Below are 22,509 nucleotides of genomic sequence, written 5' to 3'. Positions count from 1 at the left end.
TGTAACTCTAGTTTAAACCCTACCCCACATTATCAAACCTTCCTACCTTCCCTGGAAGAGAGTCCAGTGATCCAAAAATGTTAAACTCATAATTCCCACACCCCGCACTGCTTGGTTTTACCTCCTCCCCAAGAGCCACAAGCCTGACTGTTCCGGTAGACCCATAGTTCCTGCCTGTTCCTGCCCCACTGAACTTGTATCTGCCTACCTGGACTCCATTTTGTCACCCATAGTTCAGTCCCTCCCCACCTACATCTGGGATACATCCTATGCCCTCCACCTCTTCAATAACTTCCAGTTCCCCAATCCCGACCACTTCATTTTCACTATGGATGTCCAATCGTTATACACCTCCATTCCCCATCAAGGCGGCCTCAAAGCCCTCCACTACTTTCTGGACAATAGACCTCACCAGTTCCCCACCACCACTACCCTCCTCCGGTTGGCAGAACTGGTACTCACACTTAATAACTTCTCTTTTGGCTCTTCCCACTTTCTTCAGACCAAGGGTGTAGCTATGGGCATTTGCATGGACCCCAGCTATGCCTGCCTCTTTGTTGGTTATGTGGAACAGTCTATGCTCCAAACCTATACTGATACTGCTCCCCAACTTTTCCTTCGCTACATTGACGACTGCATTGGTGCTGCTTCCTGCACCCATGCTGATCTTGTCAATTTCATCGACTTTACTTCAAACTTCCACCTAGCCCTCAAATTCACTTGGTCTATCTTGGACATTTCTCTCCCCTTTCTTGATCTCTCGGTCTCCATCTCTGGAGATAGACTGTCCACTGACATCTTCTATAAGCTCACTGACTCATAACTACGTTGACGATACCTCTTCCCACCCTGCCACATGCAAAAATGCCATTCCCTATTCCTAGTTCCTCTGTCTCCGCTGCATCTGCTCCCAGGATGAGGCTTTCCTGTCCAGGACATCTTAAATGTCCTCTTCCTTTAAGTATTGTGGTTTCCCTTCTGCCGTCATCAATGATGCCCTTACCTGCATCTCCTCCATTTTCCGCACTTCGGCACTCACCCCATCCTCCCGTCACAACGCAAGGGACAGAGTTCCCCTTGTCCTTGGTTTGAAGGTATGAGATGTGAATTAGCTAAAATAGACTGGCAAATGGTACTTAAAGGATTGACGGTGGATATGCAATGACAAACATTTAAAGATTGCATGGATGAACTACAACAATTGTTCATCCCAGTTTGGAAAAAGAATAAACTGGGGAAGGTAGTGTACCCAAGGCTAACAAGGGAAATTAGGGATCGTATCAATTCCAAAGAAGAAACATACAAATTAGCCAGAAAAAGCGGCACACCTGAGGACTGGGAGAAATGCAGAGTCCAGCAGAGGAGGACAAAGGGCTTAATTAGGAAAGGGAAAAAAGATTATGAGAGAAAGCTGGCAGGGAACATAAAAACTGACTGTAAAAGCTTTTATAGATATGTGAAAAGGAAAAGATTGGTTAAGACAAATGTAGGTCCTTTACAGTCAGAAACAGGTGAATTGATTATGGGGAACAAGGACATGGCAGACCAATTAAATAACTACTTTGGTTCTGTCTTCACTAAGGAGGACATAAATAATCTTCCGGAAATAGTAGGGGACTGAGGGTCTAGTGAGATGGAGGAACCGAGGGAAATACATGTTAGTAGGGAAGTGGAGTTAGGTAAATTGAAGAGATTAAAGACAGATAAATCCCCAGGGCCAGATGGTCTGCATCCCAGAGTGCTTAAGGAAGTAGCCCAAGAAATAGTGGATACATTAGTAATAATTTTTCAAAACTCTTTAGATTCTGGATTAGTTCCTGAGGATCGGAGGGTGGCTAATGTAACCCCACTTTTTAAAAAAAGGAGGGAGAGAGCAACCGGGGAATTATAGACGGGTAAGCCTGACATCAGTGATGGGGAAAATGCTAGAGTCAGTTATCAAAGATGTGATAACAGCACATTTGGAAAGCGGTGACATCATTGGACAAAGTCAGCATGGATTTGTGAAAGGAAAATCATGTCTGACGAATCTTATAGAATTTTGAGGATGTAACTAGTAGAGTGGATAGGGGAGAACCAGTGGATGTGGTATATTTGGATTTTCAAAAGACTTTTGACAAGGTCCCACACAGGAGATTAGTGTGCGAACTTAAAGCACACGGTATTGGGGGGTATGGTATTGATGTGGATAGAGAATTGGTTGGCAGACAGGAAGCAAAGATTGGGAATAGACAGGACCTTTTCAGAATGGCAGGCAGTGACTAGTGGGGTACCGCAAGGCTCAGAGCTGGGACCCCAGTTGTTTACAATGTATATTAATGACTTGGATGAGGGAATTAAATGCAGCATCTCCAAGTTTGCGGATGACACAAAGCTGGGCGGCAGTGTTAGCTGTGAGGAGGATGCTAAGAGGATGCAGGGTGACTTGGATAGGTTAGGTGAGTGGGCAAATTCATGGCAGATGCAATTTAGCGTGGATAAATGTGAGGTTATCCACTTTGGTGGCAAAAACAGGAAAACAGATTATTATCTGAGTGGTGGCTGATTAGGAAAAGGGAAGGTGCAATGAGACCTGGGTGTCATTGAAAGCGGGCATGCAGGTACAGCAGGCGGTGAAAAAGGCAAATGGTATGTTTTCATTCATAGCAAGAGGATTCGAGTACAGGAGCAGGGAGGTACTACTGCAGTTGTACAAGGCCTTGGTGAGACCACACCTGGAGTATTGTGTGCAGTTTTGGTCCCCTAATCTGAGGAAAGACATTTTTGCTGTAGAGGGAGTACAAAGAAGGTTCACCAGATTGATTCCTGGGATGGCAGGACTTTCATATGAAGAAGGACTGGATGGACTAGGCTTATACTCGCTGGAATTTAGAAGATTGTGGGGGGGAATCTTATTGAAACGTATAAAATTCTGAAGGGATTGGACAGGCTAGATGCAGGAAGATTGTTCCCGATGTTGGGGAAGTCCAGAACGAGGGGTCACAGTTTAAGGATAAAGGGGAAGTCTTTTAGGACCGAGATTAGGAAAAACTTCACACAGAGAGTGGTGAATCCTCTGCCACAGGAAACAGTTGAGGCCAATTCATTGGCTATATTTAAGAAGGAGTTAGATATGGTCCTTGTGGCTAAAGGGATCAGGGGGTATGGAGAGAAGGCAGGTACAGGGTTCTGAGTTGGATGATCAGCCATGATCATACTGAATGGCGGTGCAGGCTCAAAGAGCCAAATGGCCATATCCTGCACCTATTTTCTATGCTTCTATGTTTCTATGTCCTCACCTACCACCCCATCAGCCTCCAGATCCAGCACATTATCCTCCGCAACTTTCGCCACCTTTAACAGGACCCCACCACTAAGCACGTCTTTCCCTCTCCACTCCTCTCTGCTTTCCGCAGGGATCGTTCCCTCCGTGACTCCCTGGTCCACACGTCCCTCCCCATGGATCTCCCACCTGGCATTTATCCATGCAAGTGTAAGTGCTATACCTGTCCCTACACCTCCCCTCTCACCACCATTCAGGGCCCCAAACAATCCTTCCAGGTGAGGCAACACTTCACTTATGAGTCTGTTGGGGTCATCTATTGCATTCGGTGCTCCCGGTGCGGCCTCCTCTACATCAGTGAAACCTGATGCAGATTGGGGGACTGCTTCGTCGAGCACCTCTGCTCTGTCCGCGACAACAGACAGGATCTCCCAGTTGCCACCTACTTCAACTCTGCTTCACATTCCCATTCAGATATGTCCATACATGGCCTCCTCTACTGCCGTGATGAAGCTAAACTCAGGTTGGAGGAGCAACACCTCATATACCGTCTGGGTAGTCTCCAGCCACTTGGCATGAACATTGAATTCTCCAACTTCTGGTAATTCCCTGCCCCTCCCTTCCCCATCCCAGTTTCACTCTGCTCCCTCCTCCAGCTGCCTACTATCTCCCTCATGGTTCCACCTCCTTCTACTACCCATTGTGTTTTCCCCTATTCCTTCTTCACCTTTCCTGACTATCCCCTCCCTGATTCCCCTCCCCCACCCCTTGCTCTTTCCCCTTACTGGTTTTTCACCTGGAACCTACCAGCCTTCTCCTTCCCACCCTCCCCCCACCTTCTTTATAGGACCTCTGCCCTTTCCCTCTTCAGTCCTGATGAAGGGTTCCGGCCCGAAACGTTGACTGATCGTTTCCACGGATGCTGCCCTACCTGCTGAGTTCCTCCAATGTGTTGTGAGTGTTGCTTTGACCCTAGCATCTGCAGAGTATTTTGTGTTTATGATAGCACCAGCCTGCCCAGAATCCAGGACATCTTCAAGGATCAGTGCCTCAGAAAGACAGCATCCATCATTCGGGATCTCCATCACACAGGACATGCAGCTTACCTGCTGTTCAACACTCCCTAGATCCTATCATTTACTGTACATGACCTACCTTTGGTTGCTCTCCTAAAATGGAATAGCTGAGAAACCATGGATTTGCTGTCATTAATTGATGGCTATAAGTGTTAGCTCAGATGATTAGGTGTTTTCTTCATTGAAAACCAACAAATGCAGATACTGGAAATCTGAAATATTAACATGAAACCCTGGAAGTACTCAGCAAGCCAGACAGCATCTGGGAAGAGAACTAAGCTGATAATAGGACTTTGATCTGAAGAATTAAAGACCTATCGTTTCTTGATTTTCATCAGAGCCAATTCGCCATCTTACAATTGCTCCTGATTTGCTAATATCTTATTTTGATACCTAGTACTCTCGGGGTTAGAAAGGGAAGAGTTACCTCTTCCAGACATCAAGTGGAATGAAGACATGGGAAGTGGGTTACCCTAGTATTATTAAATGTCAGCTGTTCATTGGAATAAAATTGCCTGGCATGATAGTAACAAGTATCATTCTTCTGAAGTTCTGCTCATAATTTAAATAAACTCACAAGCACGTTTAAAAGAGTGGAACAAAGAAACTTATGTAAATGCATATAAATCTTCACTAATAACTCACAGGTACACATCTAACTAATAATAGATATCCATTATTGAACGAAAGTACCAAAATGTTTTGTACTCTGTTTCCTTCATATATCAAAGTTGCTATTAAATTTATTGATTTCATTCCAGCTGTACTATCTATAGAATTACTTAAAGTCATTCAGCAGTCAAGGTGGTAGTGGAATCCTTTAAAAGTTCCATGAGAAAATTTACAGATACTGGAAAACCAAAGCAACACACAAACTGCTTGAGGAACTCAACAGGCCAGGCAGCATCTGTGGAAAAGAATAAACCATCGATGTTTCGGCCAAGAAGACATCATCAGTCCTGAAATGTCGACAGTTTACTCATTTTCATAGATGCTGTCTGACCTGCTGAGCTCTCCATCATTTTGTGTGTATTGCTTTTTGTCATTCTCAAACTGTTTCTATTTAGTTCCAAGAAGAATATGACCGTATAATTCACCAAATCAAATGTTCTCTTACATTTTCAGACTTTTCTTTCAGTAGTAGATTCTCTGGTTGATGATTCTGCATTGACAGCCTGGACCTCAGTGCAAAATGAAAAGAATGATTCCAGCTCTGAATTATTAAAGTCAATAGAAGGCTTTACCAGATTATTGTCACCAAACAATCAAACGTTCAACATCATAAAGCCAAATATTCAGCTGAAAGGCATTAAGGTTGCACCTGGCAAGAATTATGATATAGAATTCAATGATATCAAAATCAAAAATAAGTCTATAACAAATACTGTATACATGGATAAAAGCAATCTGGAGAAATTAAACAAGGACTCTCTTGTTATGAGCATTGCATTACCAACAATGAATGATATCCTAAAAGAACCTCCAGGCAGCCTCAAATTGAATGGTCTTGTGATGTCAACAACTGCAGAAAATAGCAACGTTTCTATAAAGATGTACTTCATGCCATTAGATACCACACTTAACCAATCAAGTGCACAATGTGTGTTTTGGAAATTGGAAACTGGAAAATGGGAATCATATGGATGCAAGCATGAATTAAGTGGAAGCTCTGTTATATGCACTTGTGAACACCTGACATCCTTTTCTCTGCTGATGTCCAAAGAAGCTAAACAACTGAAGAATACCCAAACTTTTAACACTATAACCAAGATTGCTCTTGGCGTATCTCTGGCAAGTTTGATAATCAGCATTCTTATAGAAGCAATTGTATGGATGGATGTCACAAAAAATAAAACCTCACTTGCCCGACATATTGCAATTCTGAATATTGCGCTGTGTCTACTTGCCCTGGATATACTTTTTATTGCACATGACTTTCTGAAACCAAAGAACTTGAAGTGTACGGCAGTCATTTTTTGCCTACACTTCTCCTTTCTTGCCTTGTTTTTTTGGATGTTCACTCTCGGCCTGCTACTTCTTTACCATTTAGTTTTTCTTTTCAAAGAACTCAGCAGATCATTTATGATGCTAACCTCATTTAGCCTGGGCTATGCATGCCCGCTTGTAATTTCTGTCAGTGCGTTTGCTTATGCCCATATAAGGAAGCAATATACTGCAATGGACAAGTGCTGGATCAATAAAGAGATTTTATACCTTCAGTTAATTTTTACATACGTGCCATTGGCCATCGTTGGAATCAACTTCTTCATTACGATATTTGCCATAGTTAAGATATTGCGACCAGGCATCGGAGAGAAGGCAAGAAACAACCTAAGTGAGAAAAATTCAGTCAAAAAAATTTTAAGGTGTATTATAATTCTAACTCCACTCCTGGGTCTCAGCTGGATACTTGGATTCATGCTTCTGGATAAATTTTCTCATGATGCTTTACGTTATTTATTTGATATTCTCAATGGGCTTCAGGTATGTATAATTTAATGTCTGTAACTCTTTTATGTTGCTGGTCAGATTTATTTAAGTTATGCTTGTAAAACATCACCAAGCAAACATGCTTTTGAGATGTAAAATGTTGCAAGGCACTGACTATGGGCCAAGCACAGGTAGATGGGACTAACTCACTGAGCATTAGGAAGCATGGATAATTTGGGCTGAAAGGCCTGTTTTCATGCTGTATGCCTCAACGACACTTTGTCATTCATTCTTTGGGGTATTTCTTCTGTTTGGAGGATGTCTGCAGAAAGTAAGAATTTCAGGTCGTATACTGTATACATTTCATGATATTAAATGGAACCATTGAACTATAGGATAACCATATGACAATTACAGCACGCAAACAGGCCATTTCAACCCTTCTAGTCCGTACCGAATGCTAGAATGTGGGGAGAATAGACAAGAACCGACCCAAGATACCTGCACAAGGGACATAGGATATTGCTTGCTCAGGAATACACTCCTTGAAACTAATGCCATAGACATTTTACCCAAAAGATATGTCAATTTCATTTTTTAAAAAAATTCTTGCTGTAAAGGAGTGAGTCAATAACTGTGATCTACAGACTAAATCCTGCCTTGGAAAGAGTCTTCTAGTTGATCGATGTTATGTGAAGAGGGAGAGGACATGGGCGAGTACAGGGAATGCTAGGTGCTCACGGAGAGCCACGGTATAGTTAAAGGCTCAAGATTTCTATCTGAAAATAGAAGAGCAGGTTGGAACAATCAACTTATTCAAAAGGCCTGGAAATAAGAAGTGAACATTTTCAATCAAATTTGAAAAAATAATGTTCACTTCACAGCAGAAATTATTTTCTATGGAACAGAGGTAATCAATTAACTATCTTTCATATGGAGATATTTCTGTTGCTAAGTCATCCTCGCATGCAATGCACTCTAGTCCAAGGCCTTGCAAAATTCTGTTCAGGTTGGGGATGGTGACTGGTGGGTGTGAAGAAGTGATGTATACCCTGGGGATATTCAGAGGTAGAGGAGCATGGAGTGAGTGGCTTCACCATAGGATTTTACAGTAAATTAAGAGCAGCATTCTCATGAAAATACTGTTGTACTTAGAAAGAATGGATACTCAGTAAAAGGAGCTAATTGATCTAATTAGAGGGAGCTAGGGCTTTACTCTTTGGAGAGAAGGAGGATGAGAGGAGACATGATAGAGGTGTACAAGATAATAAGAGGAATAGATAGAATGGATAGCCAGCGCCTCTTCCCCAGGGCACCACTGCTCAATACAAGAGGACATGGCTTTAAGGTAAGGGATGGGAAGTTCAAGGGGGATATTAGAGGAAGTTTTTTTTTACTCAGAGAGTGGTTGGTGCGTGGAATGCACTGCCTGAGTCAGTGGTGGAAGGAGATACACTAGTGAAGTTTAACAGACTACTAGACAGGTATATGGAGGAATTTAAGGTGGGGGCTTATATGGGAGGCAGGGTTTGAGGGTCGGCACAATATAGTGGGCCGAAGGACCTGTACCTGCTGTACTATTCTATGTTCTATGTAAATCACACATAAGACATTTCTAGCATAAGACAATCTCACCTTTCAGCAATTGTTGAAGAATCCTGCAAATTATGGCAGTTCAGATACACATCCAAATCTCTTTTTAAGGTGATGATGGTTCCTGCCACTATTACCTCTTCAGGCAGCGAGCTCCAGATTTCCACTACCCATTTCCCCATCAAACCTTCTACTTATATAATTTTAAATCAATGCCCCGGTCTTTCCTATTTACTCCACCTAGCTCCTCTTGATGTAAAGAGTATTACGCATTAGGCCTGCTCAGGTGGTCAGAACTCCATTGACAGCATACAATGGCATGGAGTTGGTTGCACTATTTTTACATAGGCTTTATCAGATTCGAGAACCTTCTTAGTTGGGATTTACAGTAACTTGTACTTTTCATTCGATTTGGAAAGTAGTATTGTGGGAAATGGTGCTCATGGTTTTAAAAGTTCAAAGATTGTATGTGTTTCAGATGCAAGGTATCCACTTTGGGTATTAAAAAAAGGACTGAAACTTTAAAAACTGATTTTCAAATACTTCTGTTGTCCCTGAGAAAGTGGAGGTGAGCTATATACTTGAATCAAATTTTCACGCGATAAACTCACATTTATTAGATTCCTTCAAGGAGGCCACTTTGCTTATTCAGCCAATGTCAGCTCAGAGAGTATTCTCAGTGGTTCTACTCTTCCATTCATTGTTCTCATACCTATTCTTTCTAACCCGCCCATCAACTTTCCCAAGATTCCTCTGCTATTGACCTGGCCCATGGGCAATGTACAGTGACTAGATGACCTACTCATCAGTATGCCTTTAGGATGTGGGAAGAAATCTGGAGGAAATTCATGTGGTCAAAGACAGCCCTGGTCTTGTTGCAGGCTGACATGGCCTGCTTCATTCTCTGAGAGTTTATAGATGGAGCACCCACATTTCTGATCTCATGATTAAACAAAATACCATTGATTAAACAGCTGCAGATGACTGAATATGTGACATTTCCATGAAGACCTCCAGTGATATGCATGGACTGGGATGATTGATGTCCTAAAACCACAATCATCTCTCTTTGTGTGAGCTATGACTTTGTCACCTGGGATGTTTTTCACTCAATGCCCAATGGTTTCATTTTTGCCATGGCTCCTTGATGTCACATCAGGTTAAATGCTCTCTTGATGTCAAAGTTATTCATTGTTACCTCAGGTTCTTAGACCAAGCCTGTTTTGATACCTGTAAACTATGAGTCCTGGTGAAAACTAAATTGAGCATTGGATGAATGTAGTTGCACACAAGTAGGTTGACAGGACAATAGGGTAGCAGCCCATTAATTTGACATCTCATTGGCCTCTCTGAACATTTATTCCACTTGAATAGTTTGACTTAAGTGTGAACCATTAGGAAGAGAACCAGAATACTTTGCCTTTGCTACCCTGGCTAGATCCAAGTTGTATCCCATCCTGACTTGGAAACATATCACTACTCCTTTGCCATTGCTGAATCAAAATCTTCAAACTCCCTACCCAACAACCCTTTCCTTACCTTCATCAGAACCACAGAGGCTCAAGAAAACATCTCAAGACCAATTAGGGATAGGCAATAGTGACAACCTTATCTTGAACAATAACTTAAAGAAAACAAATAGTACAAGCATTTTAATTGTCTGATATATTATGTGTTTGTTTATTTGTCTGAGCTTACGTTTCCTTTGTTTTCTCAGGGATTTTTTGTGTTGCTTTTTGGGATAATCATGGATGAAAAGGTAAACTACATTCATCACTTTAGTCAATTTTATCTGTTTTTCTTATCACTTTAATGTTTTTGTTCTGTTCTTCTGTTAGGTACAAGCAGCTCTGAAAAAAAGAATACTGTCAAAAACTCCCTCACAAAAGTCGGTAAGCTATTGTTTGATTTCCATCGATGTAATGCTCCTTACATTCTGAAATCAATAGGCCAGGTCTTACTGGACATAACTACTAGACTGGGACTACAGCAGGTGGTGAGGGAACCAGCAAGAGGGAAAAACACACTTGACCTCATTCTCACTAAACTGCCTGCCACGGAAGCATCTGTCCATGACAGCATTAGTAGAAGTGACCACCGCACAGTATTTGTGGGAACTAAATCTCGTCTCCACATTGAAGAAACCCTCTACCGTGTTGTGTGGCACTACCACCGTGCTAAATGGGATAGACTTTGAACAGATCTAGCAGCCCAAGGATCTATGTGGCGCTGAGGGCCATCAGCAGCAGCAGAATTACACACAACTACAATCTGTAACCTCATGGCCCGGCATAACTCCCACACTAACATTACCACCAGGCCAGGGGATCAACCCTGGCTTAATGAAGAGTGCAGGAGGGCATGCCAAGAACAACACCAGGCATACCTCAATATAAGGCATCACCCTGCTGAAGCCACAATACAGGACTACTTGCGTGCCAAACACCATAAGCAGCAGGTAATAGACAGAGCTGAGTGGTCCCACAACCAACCGATCAGATCTAAGCTCTGTAATCCTGCCATATCCAGCCGTGAATTGTGGTGGACAATCAAGCAAATCACTGGAGGAGACTCCATAAATATTCCCATCCTCAATGATAGAGGAGACCAGCACACCTGTGCAAAAGATAAGGCTGAGGCATTTGCAATAATCTTCAGTCAGAAGTGCCAAGTAGATGATCCAGCTCAGCCTCCTCCAGAAGTCCCCAGCATCCCAAATGTCAGTATGCAGCCAATCCAATTCACTCCATGTGATATCAAGAAACAGCTGAAAGCACCGGACACTGCGAAGGCCATGAGCCCAGACAAAATCCCAGCAATAGTCCTGAAGACTTGTGCTCCAGAACTTGCCATGCCAGAAGCCAAGCTGTTCCAGTACAGCTACAACACTGGCAACATGGAAAATTGCCTAGGTATGTCCTGTACACAAAAAACAGGACAAGTCCAACCCATCTAATTACCGCCCTATCAGCCTACTCTCAATCATCAGCAAAGTAATGAGAGGGGTCATTGACAGTGCTATCATGCAGCACATACTTGGCAATAACCTGCTTATGGATGCCCAGTTTAGAGTCCGTCAAGGCCAGTCAGCTCCTGACCGCATCATCTCCTTGGTCCAAGCATGGACCAAAGTGCTAAATACCAGAGGTGGAGTGAGAATGACAGCCTTTGACATCCAGGCGGCATTTGACTGAGTATGGCTCAAGGTCCCTAGCTAAAATGGATTCAAAACCCTATGCTGGTTGGATTCATACCTGACACAAAGGAAGATGGTTGTGATGGTTGGAGGTCAATCATCCTCATCCTCATCCTCAGGCCATCTCTGCAGGAGTTCCTCAGGGAAGTGTCCTAGGACTAACCACCTTCAGCTACTTCAATGACCTTCATAGGGTCAGAAGTGGGGATGTTTGCAGATGACTGCACAATGTTCTGCACCATTCATGACTCTTCAGGTAGTGAAGCAGTTCATACCCAACTGCAGCAGCACTTGGACAATATCCAAGCTTGGGCTGACAAGTGGCAAGTAACATTCGAATCACGCAAGTGCCAGGCAATGCCCACCTCTAACAAAAGAGGCTCTAACCATTGTCCTTTGGCATTCAGTGGTATCACCATCACTGAATCCCCTACTATCAACATCCTGGGGGTTACCGTTGACAGGAACCTGAACTGATCTAGCCATATAAACACTGTAGCTTCCAGAGCAGGTCAAAGACTAGGAATACTGCAGTGTGTAATTTACCTCAACTCCCCAAATCCTGTTCATCTACCAGGCTCAAGTCAGGAATGTAATGGAATACTCACCACTCATCTAGATGAGTGCAGCTCCATCAACACTCAAGGAGCTTGACACCATCCAGTACAAGGCAGCCCACTTGATTGGTACCCCTTCCACAAGCATCCAATCCTTTCTTCATCGACAAAGAGTTGCAGCAGTGTGTACTATCTACAAGATGCACTGCAACAACAAACCGAAGTTCCTAAGGCAGCACCTTCCACGACCACTATCAAGAAGGACGCGAACAGCAGATACCTGGGAACACAACCACTTCACAGACCATATATTATATGTCCTTACTGTTAATGGAAAAAAAAATCAAAGAATTTAAGGCCATCGTTTCTGCTTGACTGAAAATAGGAGATTTGAAAAAGATTCCAATAGGCTAAAAATTACCAATTTTAATTCCTGACTCATACATGTGAGGGAGACAGAAAGTAACAAGCTAATTTGCTTCAGAGCTGTCATATAGAATATTTTAGAAAATGTTATTAAAGACTTTCTTAAAGAGATGTTAGAAAAAAATCAAGTTTGTCAGGAAAACTCAATAAGGTATTGAAATCAATGCAGTTTTGAAAAGGGAAGTCCCATTTGACCAATGTGTCAGATTTTTAAAGGAGTATTCTGTACTCTGAATGAAGGTGTATGTACAGCCATTGGAATTCTGAAGGCCTATGGTAAAGTACGGCATTAAAGGTTATTATGTGGAAAATAAAACCTCTGGTGTTGGATGTAACATACTGATGTGGATGGAAGATTAGCCAAGAGCAAACAGAAAACAATCAATCATGGCCTCTGTTTCTCGAGATGTAATGTGTGGGGTGCAATGGTGATTGGTACTGCAGCATTAAATCTTTGCAACTTATGGAGGTTTATTGGATGAAGGAATTGAAGAATAGTCAACGTATTGCTGACACACAGAGTTAGGAAAGTAAGTAGTGAAGAGGGCATAAGGAGTCTACAAAAGGACCTAGGTTGATTTTTAATCGTTCGAGAAATTTTGAGAATGAAAAGGAGCAGAAAAATGCAGGCAAACTCCAGCATTATGAAGGATTATATTTCTAGAAAACTGTCCGAATCATGATTTTCCAGTATTCAAAACTACATCATATGCACATGCGTCAAGAAAAAAAATTGAGTTTGTGCTTATCCATTTGTGTTTCTCACATAAATTCCAGAAAGGAAAAATTCAGTTACCCAAAGTGGAGGTTGCATGTATCATAAATAAAGGAGGAAATAAATAGTTATACTTGCTAAGAGCCAATTTTACCTCTATTGTTTTGCTTTTTAGCTTACAGCGACCAATTCAACTTCAAGTTCAAATACTTACTGAGCACCTAGTCTGAGATATTGTCAAATAAAAGGTGAGTACAATGATATCAGCACACAACAAATTCAAATGCGACAATGAAGAGATAAAACTAAGGAAAAGAAACAAATTAGCCACTGGCTATTTATCATATCCAGATGGTTGTTTCCATAGATGGCCAGCACTTTTGAGAGAAGCCAGTCTTAATCTAATTATTCAGATTTAAAATCCATGTACAAAATCAATGATAATGTACACAAATTATTCCTAGCATCTACTATATGCAAATACTCAAAGTATACTTGCCTGTGCAAAATTGAGGAATTGATATCATCAGGTACTGAAAATTTCTTGGATGATTTCCATAGAAAACCATAGAAAAACTACAGCACAGAAACACGCCTTTTGGCCCTTCTTAGCTGTGCCGAACCATTTTCTGCCTAGTCCCACTGACCTGCACACGGACCATATCCCTCCATACACCTTCCATCCATGTATCTGTCCAATTTATTCTTAAATGTTAAAAAGGAACCTGCATTTACCACCTCGTCTGGCAGCTCATTCCACACTCCCGCCACTCTGTGTGAAGAAGCACCTCCCCCCATGTTCTCTTTAAACTTTTCCCCCTTCACCCTTAACCCTTGTCCTCTTTTTTTTTCTCTCCTTGCCTCAGTGGAAAAAGCCTGCTTGCATTCACTCTATCTATACCCATCATAATTTTATATACCTCTACCAAATCTCCCCTCATTCTTCTGCGCTCCAGGGAATAAAGTCCTCACCTATTCAACTTTTCATCTGTAACTGAGTTTTTCAAGTCCCGACAACATCCTTGTAAACCTTCTTTGCACTCTTTCAACCTTATTAATATCCTTACTGTAATTTGGTGACCGAAACTGAACACAATACTCCAGTTTCGGCCTCACCAATGCCTTATACAAACTCATCATAACATTCCAGTTCTTATACGCAATACTTTGATTAATAAAGGCCAATATACCAAAAGCTCTCTTTACGACCCTATCTACCTGTGACGCCACTTTTAGGGAATTTTGTATCTGTATTCCCAGATCCCTCTGTTCTACTGCACTCCTCAGTACCTTACCATTTACCCTGTATGTTCTATCTTGGTTTGTCCTTCCAAAGTGCAATACCTCACACTTGTCTGTATTAAACTCCATCTGTCATTTTTCCAGCTGGTCCAAATCCCTCTGCAAGCTTTGAAAACCTTCCTCACTGTCCACTAAACCTCCAATTGTCGTATCATCAGCAAATCTGCTGATCCAATTTACCACATTATCATCCAGATCATTGATATAGATGACAAATAACAATGGACCCAGCAATGATCCCTGTGGCACACCACTAGTCACAGGCCTCCACTCAGAGAAGCAATTCTCTAAAGTCCATGTAGACAATATCACTACCTTGCCTTCATCCACTTTCCTGGTAACGTCCTGGAAAAACTCCAATAGATTGGTCAAACATGACCTACCACGCACAAAGCCATGTTGACTCTCCCTAATAAGTCCCTGTCTGTCCAAATGCTTGAAGATTCTGTCTCTTAGTACTCCCTCCAATAACTTATCCACAACCAATGTCAAATTTACTGGCCTATAATTTCCCGGATTACTTTTCGATCCTTTTTTAAACAACGGAACAACATGAGTCACTCTCCAATCCTCCGGCACCTCACCCGTAGACACCGACATTTTAAATATATCTGCCAGGGCCCCTGCAATTTCAACACTAGTCTCCTTCAAGGTCCGAGGGAATACCCTGTCAGGTCCTGGGGATTTATCCACTTTAATTTGCCTCAAGATAGCAAGCGCCTTCTCCTTTTCAATCTGTACAGTTTCCATGATCTCACTACTTGTTTCCTTTAATTCCATAGACTTCATGCCAGTTTCCTTGGTAAATACAGATGCAAAAAACCGCTTTAAGATCTTCCCCATTTCTTCTGGTTCTGCACATAACCAACCACTCTGATCTTCAAGAGGACCAATTTTATCCCTTACAATCCTTTTACTCTTAATATACCTGTAAAAACTCTTTGGATTATCCTTCACTTTGACTGCCAAGGCAACCTCATGTCTTCTTTTAGACCTCCTGATTTCCTTTTTAAGTATTTTAGAAAGGATTTTGAAATAAAATTAAATATTTGTAATGATACAACAAAATGCACTGTGCAAAATAGTCTGTATGTGCCACAGAGGAGCCTTGACTTTTCTCCCAAGCCATTTTCTGCTCTCTTAAATTTCCATTTGCTATTTTGCTATCCAATGTATCAGCAATAAATACAAAGGAGCATCAAAAGAGGAGGAGTAGTGTTCTCCCCAGTCAACTGCTGTGTCTGATGGTGCTTCAACCAAATCATCCGATGCTGCACAACAAAATGCTGGAAGCACTCAGCGTCGGGTATTATGCAGAAAAACAGTTTTAACTCATGACCCTTCATCAAAACTAGAAAAGGTTAGAGGCAATAAAGATTTCAAGATGAAGAGAAAAGGGCTCGTGACAGAAAAGACATGTGGGAGGCAGTAAAGTCCAGGTTGCTGTGAGAGTTTGTAGGTGTGCAGCAGAGACCTAACGACACTTTCTTCCTTCCTGCTTACCACGAGTATCCTGTTCACTTCTCTCAACTCCTCCATTTAAGTGGCTATCACTTTCTACACCATTGCTTCTGGTACATAGTCCTTTTTCTCAACCACAGTTCCTTCCCAATCGCAGTTGACAGAGGTGTCGTCTGGATCAGAGCGACTTCCAGCACTTCCACTATCAAGCCATCTTTTTCCTTCTGTCCTCTCTAACCCTTACACAAATCTCTCCAGCTTTAAACCTTAGGAACGGTTACTTCGACTGCCAGGCTTTAGATGTCTCAGAAAGGACAGGGAGGGAGGCAAAACAGGTGGGGGTGTAGCGCTGCTGATCAGAGATTGTGTCACGGCTGTAGAAAAGGAGGAAATCATGGAGGGATTATCTATGGAGTCTCTGTGGGTGGAAATTAGGAACAGGAAGGGGTCAATAACTCTACTGGGTGTTTTTTATAGACCACCGAATAGTAACAGGGACATCGAGGAACAGATAAGGAGACAGATTCTGTAAAGGTGTAATAACAGGGTTGTTGTGGTGGGAGATTTTAATTTCCCAAATATCGATTGGCATGTCCCTAGATCAAGGGGTTCAGATGGGGTGGAGTTTGCTAAGTGTGCTCAGGAAGGTTTCTTGACACAATATGTAGATAAGCCTACAAGAGGAGAGGCTGTACTTGATGTGGTATTGGGGAATGAACCTGGTCAGGTGTCAGATCTCTCAGTGGGAGAGCATTTTGGAGATAGCGATCACAATTCTATCTCCTTTACCATAGCATTAGAGAGGGATATGAGCAGACAAGTTAGGAAAGTGTTTAATTGGAGTAAGGGGAAATATGAGGCTTTCAGGTAGGAACTTGTAAGCATAAATTGAGAACAGATGTTCTCAGGAAAATGTATGGAAGAAATGTGGCAAATGTTCAGGTGATATTTGCTTGGAATTCTGCATAGGTACATCCCAATGTGACAAGGAAAGGATGGTAGGGTACAGGAACCGTGGTGTACAAAGGTTGTTGTAAATAGAGTCAAAAAGAAAAGAAGGCTTACAAAAGGTTCCAAAAACCAGGTAATGATCGAGATCAAGAAGATTATAAGGCAAGCAGGAAGGAGCTTAAGAAAGAAATTATGAGAGACAGATGGGGCCATGAGAAGGCCTTGGCGGACAGGATTAAGGAAAACCCCAAGGCATTCTCAAAGTATGTGAAGAGCAAGAGGATAAGATGTGAGAGAATAGGACCAAACAAGTGTGACAGTGGAAAAGTGTGTATGGAACAGGAAGAGATAGCAGAGGTACTTAATGAATACTTTGCTTCAGTATTCGCTACAGAAAAGGATCTTGGCGATTGCAGGGATGACTTACAGCAGACAGAAAAGCTTGAGCAGGTAGATATTAAGAAAGAGGATGTGCTGGAGCCTTTGGAAAGCATCAAGTTGGATAAGTCACCAGGACTGAACAAGATATACCCCAGGCTACTGTGGGAGGTGAGGGAGAAGATTGCTGAGCCTCTGGCGATGAGCTTTGCATCATCAATGGGGACAGGAGAGGTTCAAGATGATTGGAAAGTTGCGCTTGTTGTTCCATTATTCAAGAAAGGGTGTAGAGATAGCCCAGGAAATTATAGACCAGTGAATCTTACTTCAATGGTTGGTAAGTTCATGGAGAAGATCCAGAGAGGCGGGATTTATGAACATTTGGAGAGGCATATGATTAGGAATAGTCAGCATGGCTTTGTGAAAGGTAGGTCATGCCTTACGAGCCTGACTGAATTTTTTGAGGATGTGACTAAACACATTAATAAAGGTAGAGCAGTGGATGTAGTGTATATGGATTTCAGCAAGGTATTTGACAAGGTACCCCATGCAAGACTTATTGAGAAAGTAATGAGGCATGGGATCCAAGGGGTCATTGCTTTGTGGATCCAGCACTGGCTAGCCCACAGAAGGCAAAGAGTGGTTATAAATGGGTCATATTCTGCATGGAGGTCAGTGACCAGTGGTGTGCCTCAAGGAATTGTTCTGGGACCCCTACCCTTCGTGATTTTTATAAATAACCTGGATGAGGAAGTGGAGAGATGGGTTAGTAAATTTGCTGATGATACAAAGGTTGGGGGTGTTGTGGATAATGTGGAGGGCTGTCAGAGGTTACAGCGGGACATTGATAAGATGCAAAACTGGGGTGAGGTGGTTCATTTTGGTAGGTCAAATATGATGGTAGAATATAATAATAATGGTAAGACTCTTGGTAGTGTGGAGGATCAGAGGGATCTTGGGGTCCGAGTCCATTGAGTGTCCTATGGAGGTTCACTCTGTGGTTAAGCATATGGTGCATTGGCCTTCATCAATCGTGGGATTGAGTTTAAGAGCCGAAAGGTAATGTTGCAGCTATATTGAACTTTGGTCAGACCCCAGCTGGAGTACTGTGATCAGTTCTGGTCACCTCACTACAGGAAGGATGTGGAAACTATAGAAAGGGTGCAGAGAAGATTTACAGGGATGTTGCCTGGATTGGGGAGCATGACCAATGAGAATAGGTTGAGTGAACTCTGCCTTTTTTCTTTGGAGTGACAGAGGATGAGAGGTGCCTGATAGAGGTGTATAAGATGATGAGAGGCATTGATCGTGTGGAGAGTCGAGGCTTTTTCCCAGTGCTGAAATGGCTAGGATAAGAAGGCACAGTTTTAAGGTGCTTGGAAGTAGGCACAGGAGATGTCAGGAATAATTTTCTTTTTCCCCCCCACGCAGAGAGTATTGAGTGTGTGGAATGGGCTGCCGGCGACGGTGGTGGAGGCAGATACGATAGAATCTTTTAAGAGGCTCCTGGATAGGTACATAGAGGTTAGAAAAATAGAGGGCTATGGGTAACCCTAGGTAATTTCTATGGTAAGGGAATGTTCGGCACAGCATTGTGGGCCAAAGGACCTGTGTTGTGCTGTAGGTTTTCTATGTTCTAATTTTTAGGTCTGGTGAAGGAACATTCACCTAAACTGTTAGTTAATTTTCTGTCCATAGATGCCATCTAATCTGGTGAATATTTCCAGAAGCCATGTTTTGCATGAGCTTTTTTTTTGAAAAGGGATACAAGGAAAAAAAGTGTTGGAAATACTCAAGTCAGCTAGCATCCATAGAGCAAGAAATTGAGCCAATATATTAGGTTGTCATTACAAGTTTTATTGCTGATTTCCAACATCTACAATTTATTTGCTCTCTTTTATTTAGTTGTTGGCAGAGGACAGGAAATAGGTTTCTGAAGGTATTTTGGGAATGTTGGGATAGATGGATTAAATACGAGGATGAGCCAAGTTCAGACAATGCTGCAGAGGCCTGTGATACATTTTTTTCAGAAGCCAGTGGAATCACTTCTGCACATTTCTGCTCTGAAATATATCACATTTCAGATGTAATTCTATCTATTTCAGACCTGATATAAACTGAACTGACCTTATCTGACTGGAACTTTGGTTAAAAGAACAATCATGTTCCCAGTAGTTACTAATAGTATGACTTTAGGAAGAGTCTTCCTGCTTACTTCAAACTGGGGCTTTGGCCATTCAGGGATATATCTCCTTGGATGCCACAGTTGTCCCACTGTCACATTACAAAAGTAACATTTGGTGTTTTAGGTCCTTACAAACTTATTGAAGAACTTAAGGAATAAATTAGTGGTGAATATTATAAAACTGCTCCACCAATGAATAAAAACATCGACATTTATATTAGTCCAAAGGAAGACACAAAAATAGAAATTGAATCACATTGTTAAACACTTTAGGAATGAAACTTCTAAGTTCTACCTGACCACTAATTGTTCTCTGCTTCTGTTTCCCACCAAAATTACAGGATTGCTTAAGAAATCACTTAATATTTACACCCTGGAGTTCAAAGTATGTCGCAGGATCAGAATCAAAAAACAAACATGTATATTTGGTGAAGTCGCTCAGCTCTCTGCATGGAATAGCATCACTATTTCAGGGGAGAATGGTGATAACTGGACAACCCACCACCATCTCCCACTCACAGTTTCTGAGTGTCTATCATTCTTTTAGAAACTTCTTATTTTGAATTTTTGCAAATACAAAATATTCAATTATATACACAAGTAGGCTGTGAATAGTAGATAAAAATGCAAATAAAAACTAAGGATATAAAAAAAATCCAGTGTTCTATAATGGATCTGATGAATTTCTATTTAAAAGATCATAGATTTCTTCTACTGAATTTTGCTGTTATGCTATTGACCAGATGCTTTAGTTTAAATATAATACTGCTTTAATTAATACATTAGTTTTGATATTTTTTCAACTTCTGTGTTTTGCAATCAAAGATCACTGTGTATTTTTCTGAAGCTGACCTCTCCATAGTGAGGATAACTAGTAATTGCAGAAAGGGGAGGGAATTGGATAGACAGTCAATAATATGACTAGTGAATAGCATAGAGATAGGACTTCTCGATTCTGAATGTAACCTTCTGTCAAATTTAGCATGTGATTTCAATGTCATTTTCATTGTAACTTTTCTGACATAATAAGCAAGTGAGAATTCTGTAATTAAAATAAACTGAAGCTGGCTAAGTTAATTACCAGAAAAGTATATATTTTGCTTCAATGAATAGATTAAAATATTCTTATGTTTCATTATGTTCAATTCATTTGTAATGATTGTGCTCTATTAGTGAACTAATGTTACTTTAATGGATTAAAAATAAAGTTCATGTTTGCCATCCTTATGTCAGTGTAATTGAAAGAGAACAATCGACTAAAAGACAAAATATTGCAACAGGAATCAGATATTGCACTTGATAGTTGCAAAATTTTGCTCAGTTTCTAATTCAAGCTGCAGCAATTGAAACTGAACATCAACTGAAGCCAGTTCAATTAATTGAGATATTAATAGAAACTAAGCCTTTTGAACTCACAAGAGTTCTGACCAGCAGAAACCAACTGGAAGATAGAGACAGTAACAAGTACATTGATGTCAATGCTAAATCTGTATTAAAGAATGTCTGGACTTATTACAGTTCAGCTAAAGCTAGTCATGAATGTGCCAGCTAAAAAGTGCAATGTGCCCTTATGAAGCCCTGTTCTGCTCTGTGGGGGTGGGATCTTACACCACAAAGACTCCAACCAGCGAAGACCAGCTTGCTTGATGAAGATCCCATTCATCTTCAATTCACAGAAGAGGGGCCAAGCATTACAAGAGATTTTCATGTTCCAAAATGTTACCCTTGAAATCTAATCTGAAAGAAAATGAAAGCCTTCCGTCACCCATTGTTCAGGAGGGAAAATATTAGGAAATATAATCCGAGAGATGCAAACATATTTAAAACATATACAAATTAAGGTTATCAGGACAATTTTCAAATGCGTGAAGTAATATTTTTCACTTTTATTTCCTGATGTAACTAGTTTTAAATTTTATTAAAATAACTCTGTAAATGAAGCTTAAACTCTCATCACATTATGTTAAATGCACAAGCCACTCCTCGTGATTCATATTTTTCAAAATTGCAGGATGAAGTGATTTATTTGGTGGGTGGATTTCTGAGGAAGTTTGACTTTAAGTAAAGTTTCTCAAGAAATAGTAAACAGAAACAACAATCAGCATGGCAACATAAAATCTTACTTTGGAGGGGGTGATTTTGTCATTGTGTTCCTAACAGTTTGAGAAGTATTGAGATTAACCCCATTTTCTAACTCTCACTTGATGATTCTGTCACTGAGCATTACGTGCTCTCCCAGATACTTTTTCCAAAATGATGAGGTTTTCTACTTTAATTGCCTTACAGGTTCCGAGTTCCAAATTTCCACCATCCTTTTGGTAAAAATAGGTTTTTTCTCAGCTCCTCTCCAACATTTCTGCAAATTGTCCTAAAGAAAATAAGAGTTTATTTAATTGCATTGTACTGGTTTATTATTGTCATAAGTAGTGACATAACAGTGCAAAGCTTATATTGGTGTACCATCTAGACAGATTATAGAACAATATAACACAGTACAGGCCCTTCGGTCCATCATGTTGTGATGGTCTTTTAACTTATACCAAGACCAATCTATCCCTTCCCTCCCACACTGCCTGCCATTTTTCCTTCATCCACATGCCTCAGAGCTTCTTTAAATCCCCTAATGCATCTACCTTTGCCAGTACCCCTGGTAGTATTTATTCCAAGTACTCACCACACTCTGACATCCCCCCTATACTTTCCTCCAATCACCATAAAATTATGCCCTCTCATCTTAGCCGTTTCCACCCTGGCAAAAATATGCTGATTGCCCACCTTATCAATGCCTCCTACAATCTTACACACCCCTATCAAGTCATCTTTCATCCTCCTTTGTTCCAAAGGAAAGCCCAAGTTTGGTCAAGCTTTCCTCATAAGACATGCTCTTTAATCCAGGCACCATCCTCGTAAATCTCCTCTGCGCCCTCTTCAAAGCATTTACATCCTTCCTATACAGTAACGAGGTGACCAGAATTGA

The 22,509-nt window shown here is 41.3% G+C and overlaps 1 protein-coding gene across 2 annotated transcripts in view; it reads left to right on the top strand.

Annotated features, from left to right (window-relative positions):
- The window catches only part of LOC134358684 (adhesion G protein-coupled receptor F5-like), a 67,205-nt gene extending 46,458 nt beyond the window's left edge, over positions 1–20,747 (top strand). Inside the window, exons 7-11 of one of the 2 annotated variants that reach the window (XM_063071145.1) lie at positions 5,464–6,822; positions 10,079–10,120; positions 10,200–10,253; positions 13,431–13,503; positions 19,874–20,747. In XM_063071145.1, the coding sequence (XP_062927215.1) occupies positions 5,464–6,822; positions 10,079–10,120; positions 10,200–10,253; positions 13,431–13,472 (1,497 nt within the window). In that variant the 3' untranslated portion in view covers positions 13,473–13,503; positions 19,874–20,747. The remainder of the gene's footprint in view (positions 1–5,463; positions 6,823–10,078; positions 10,121–10,199; positions 10,254–13,430; positions 13,504–19,873) is intronic. The other variant, XM_063071151.1, reaches the window with a different exon arrangement.
- The last annotated feature ends 1,762 nt before the right edge of the window (positions 20,748–22,509 follow it).

The sequence above is a fragment of the Mobula hypostoma genome, chromosome 2 (assembly GCF_963921235.1).
Source record: "Mobula hypostoma chromosome 2, sMobHyp1.1, whole genome shotgun sequence".
Taxonomy (NCBI): Eukaryota; Metazoa; Chordata; class Chondrichthyes; order Myliobatiformes; family Myliobatidae; genus Mobula; species Mobula hypostoma.
This window is presented reverse-complemented; position numbering and strand designations above follow the sequence as displayed.